Source organism: Mastomys coucha, unplaced genomic scaffold, assembly GCF_008632895.1.
Source record: "Mastomys coucha isolate ucsf_1 unplaced genomic scaffold, UCSF_Mcou_1 pScaffold21, whole genome shotgun sequence".
In the NCBI taxonomy this organism is placed as follows: domain Eukaryota; kingdom Metazoa; phylum Chordata; class Mammalia; order Rodentia; family Muridae; genus Mastomys; species Mastomys coucha.
Window position 1 is genome coordinate 171395215 of NW_022196904.1, and position 4426 is coordinate 171399640.

Here is a 4426-nt window from a genome sequence, read left to right on the forward strand (position 1 = left end):
GAACAGACTGAGACTTACTGATATTTCATAATGTTTCCTTTTGGCTCTTGAAGACACAGAATCATTATTTTTGTTATTAGAACAAGTGACATACTTTAATCAGTTTACTGAAGAACACAGCTGTGCTACTGAGGAAGCAGTGAGGGAGGAAACCAGGTGGCCAGTGACTGAGAACAGAGAGGGCAGGAACAGGGGTGGGGGCCTCACAGGAAGAAACGAACCAATGAAGGGCAAGAACGCGAAGGTGCCACGCAATTCCGAATAAAGTTTATTAAATAATATGTACAGCAAAGTAGTAACTCAACATGTCTATCAGATCAATCCACTGCAATAAGGAAAAAAAATAAAATAAACGAACAGAAAACCGTGTCTGCGTAGTACATGCGCTTGGTGTGCGATTTCAATGCAGCGCTTTCATAGGTTACATAGATCAGTTTTATTTTTTCTCAATAATATCTTTTGGGGGGTAGTGACCTATTCCAGCAATATGACTTAATACTACTGCAGATAAATAGAACCGCAAAAAGAAAACTAAATGATATTATAGTCGTCTTCTCTTCCCCAGAGAACAACTGAATATGTTAACAATTTCCAAGGACTGGTTTTGTGCTAAAAGTCTGCAGGTGAATTATTTGAAATTCCTTCATTTAAATAAAAGTGGGGGGAAACTTCATTTTACTCCCTTTCTGCTTAAGTTTTAAAAATTATTTTTCTATACAAGGTAGGTACATGGGCTACACAAAGTTAAATATACATTACATATTTACAGTCCCACTTCTCAAACATGTGATTTTTTTTTTTTCTTTTCCTGATCCCAGAGAGACTGCAAAAGCTGAGTAGTTTGGGGCTTGCCTTTACCTGGAAGCATGGCTAACATATCAAAATGAGCTGCACGGCATGCCGCCAGTTAGCTGCGCTTGCTGTTAATAAACCTGTATAAACATTTCAGCATAAAAATAGGTACTTTATATTACTAAATGTCTGAAGACAAAAAGAGTAATTGGAAACCTTCCCTCTTTTTGTTTTTGTTTTTCCTATGTCGGAAGCGGGAGGGATTTTATTAAAGATGACACACCTGGATTTGCAGAGATGCTCTCTGTGAGGCTCGCAGGGGATGCAAAGGCGGCTTTTATAAAATGGTTTTATTTTCTAGCTGTATTTAAAGGGGTGTTTGACACTACCTACTTGATCAAAAAACACCCCTCAGGAAATTTAGATACAATCGCACTAGTCATGGTTGGCATCTAGGAGAGAGCAGGGGCTGCATTCCGGAAGAGTAAAAACGCACAGATGCATTTTTTATTTATTTTTCCTATGTTCCCTTGAGAGGGGCAAAGTCAAAAAAGGAAGCAGGGCAGCTGTCCGGGGAAGCTGGGCTTGCAAAGCAACAGGTCAGAGACTCGCCAGGTCTTTCTGCCTGGGAAGCGCTCACTCCTGCAGTTCCATTCCACTTTGCCTTGGGATTCAAGGCTCTGCCCTGTCTGGGTTCCAAAGGATGTGTCTCCGGGAAGAGGCAACACACTTATTTCCCCGTAGGCCATTTATATTTCAGTGTGAATCAATTTGTGGCAGTTTCTTTCCCAAGACCCTCCTGGGAGAATTGTGGCTGATGGGTGGTGGTTGAGGCTTCGGGGGGTGGGGTGGGGGCGAGTTAGGGTCCCGTGCTATTTAAGACAGCAGGCAGTCACTGAAGACAAATTTTGCCGACTTGTAAAGACTCCAGACTTTGGGATAGTGTAGTGGTTAGGGTGATTCTGAACTGCATGCAGAAAGCCTGGGTTCCAGTATATCCCCCTATCACCTACAATTCCTGGTATTTGTGACCTGGTGCATGTATTTGTGGAGAGAAGAATGCCAGACTCTGGAAAAAAAAAATTCCCAGTATTTCCAGACATAAACTGCCCTCAGACAAAGGGTCCCCCCAGCATCCCAGTTGTTCAGAAGTGAGCTGAGGGAGAGGGAACCCTGACTGTTCTCTAGGGTTCCCCTCGGGAGAAACACACCGCTTCCTCTCACACCCTCTGCACGTATCATAGTCTCTCTAGATTGGCTTCTCCTATGCTGTCCACTCAGCTGAGGCTCTGGCAGGCTCCGCTCTGGAAGCAGGCCACACTTATCTTTGTGTCAACTAGGGATCTAACAGAGAATCAGAGTGGTGACTAAACACCCAGGTGTCAAAGGGTCCCCTCCTCACAACCAGGGTTCACAGAGGACAAACTCCCAGCTGCCACCAGGAGGAGAATCACTGCCTCATACCCAGGCCAGTATGTAATCCCTGAGCTCTGAATGGAGGCCTCACCATGTGCACCTGGACTCCCTGGCCTGGGGTGGAGAGGAGAAGCAGGAAGGACCAGAGAAAACAACATTCTGGGTGGCGTTCAGACTCCACAGGCAACACAGGAGGCACAGAGTCCCTCCTAGGTCTGGGAGTGTCTTACTCATGGTGCCCCTGCAGCCAGCTTGCATCTACACATGCTAAGAGAGCTCCTGTATTCTATGGGCTCAAGTGTCCAAAGCCCATACTAAGCCAGAGAAGAAAGGCACAGCCAGCCCTGGCTAGCCAGTGGTAGTGACCAAGGAAGGAACACAATCCAAGTGACTTCCAGCGCCCCAAGGTTAACTAAGCTCGGGCTTTGTAACCCTTCTGCCTGGCCACCTGCTTCCAAGCTCAGGACAAGGATGGCATGGCTTTCTGTCTGAATAGCAGGGTAGTAAAGGGCACTGTCACCTAGAAGACTAAATGCTAGGGCACCTGGTCTGCCACCATTTCTTCACCTGGACCTCATGAAGTCATGGTGCTGAAGGAAAACTCCAAAACCCACTTCTAGCAGCACTTGAGGTTTGCTGGCTCTGCGATACCCAGGAATAGAGACAGGAGTTGTCCCTGATGCTCAGGCTTGGGGCCTGTGGAACATGGATGCGTACTGACTTATTTAGCCCCAAGGGACCTCTTTGAAATGGGAGTGGGTAAAGATGGGGCACATATTTTGGCTAATGTTGCTCATGGACACTACTCCAGATCAGACTCCCCAAGTGGCAGGGGCTAGAGCAGCTCCCAGGAGCAGCCATGTACATACAGATGTCTTCAGCAGACTGTAAATCCCTGATACACAGTGGGTTTGAAACACACTTCTCTGCTCCTTCTTTCTTTACCAACTGCATTAGTTTTCTTACTGACTCAGTATTTAAATGAAGAGACCAGTTCATGAATGATGCTTCATCCTCCGATAAAAAATAAGCTCTGTGCTTCTCAGTCTTCTTTATAGATATAAAGGCTTTACATAGTTGCCTGGAAAAGTACCAAACTGCCTCGTCCTTCTTGAAGTGCCTGTAAGAAACATAACAAGCAAACAAAAACAGACACGAAATGAGAAGGCGCATACAACTGAGTTCAGAGAAAATGCTGGAGATGCTGCAGAGTCCCCCTTGGTAACAGCCTCCCCACTGTGATCTGCAAAGCTGTATCATTTGGGCTATAAAATGATGGGGAGTTGGGGAGGAGGACCCAGGTGCTGGGTTTAGCAGATGTTGGGGGCAGAATCTGAACCCAGGTCGTTTGACTCCAGCCCCACTGTTCTTCCCAACACTCTGTCCTTGCTGATGAAAAATGCTAGGTTGCTAAATCCACAAAAGGCCACTTCTGAAGATAACTGAGGAGCACAAGGAAGATACTAAGCCCAATGCATTTCCTTCAGCCAGGACGCAGACTTTCATTGGAGAGCTGGTGTCCCTGCCCCACAGGCTGTGGACAGAGCTGGTGTCCCTGCCCCACAGGCTGTGGACAGAAGCACTCCTAGACGAATCTCATAGCAAATGTATTCTCCGCTTCTCCTCTTTCTCTCAGTCTTCCTCTCCTCTTAGTTTTTTTTTCCTGAAATAGTCTTGCTGTATAGCTCAAGCTTGCCCAGAATAAAACATCCCCCTGCCTCAGCCTCACTCTTTAACAGGACATTCACACATGGTGACTGAGAACTGAGACAGAATATACACCAGCTTCCAACGACTAACTATGAAAACAGTATAAAATATATCACTAACAATGCTATGTGCTCAAAAGATAATACCCAAATAATTTAGATTCATTAAGACATCAGAACTGGCAGCAGTGGTGGTGCGCACCTTTAATCCCAGCACTTGGGAGGCAGAGGCAGGTAGATCTCTGAGTTCAAGGCCAGCCTGGTCTACAGAGTGAGTTCCAGGACAGTCAAGGCTACACAAAGAAACCCTGTCTCAAAACAAAACAAAACAAAACAAAAACATAAACAAAAGACATCAGAACTAATTTTATAGGTTTCAATACAGCCTGTCTAAAGTTTTTTAAGTTTTACACTCGGCACACCAACTGTTTCTATGGGACTGCAGTATGCTCTGTGGCCTTCAGCTTCCTGATAAGACTTTCTTTTGTAAAGAACTCCACGGGGGGGGG

The 4426-nt window shown here is 45.7% G+C and overlaps 1 protein-coding gene across 45 annotated transcripts in view; it reads right to left on the reverse strand.

The window, feature by feature from the left end:
* Positions 1-245: 245 nt before the first annotated feature.
* Positions 246-4426, reverse strand: part of Sorbs1 (sorbin and SH3 domain containing 1) — a 234923-nt gene continuing 230742 nt past the window's right edge. For all 45 annotated transcript variants that reach the window (XM_031390249.1, XM_031390248.1, XM_031390252.1 and 42 more), the window contains one exon: positions 246-3328. In XM_031390249.1, the coding sequence (XP_031246109.1) occupies positions 3261-3328 (68 nt within the window). In that variant the 3' untranslated portion in view covers positions 246-3260. The remainder of the gene's footprint in view (positions 3329-4426) is intronic.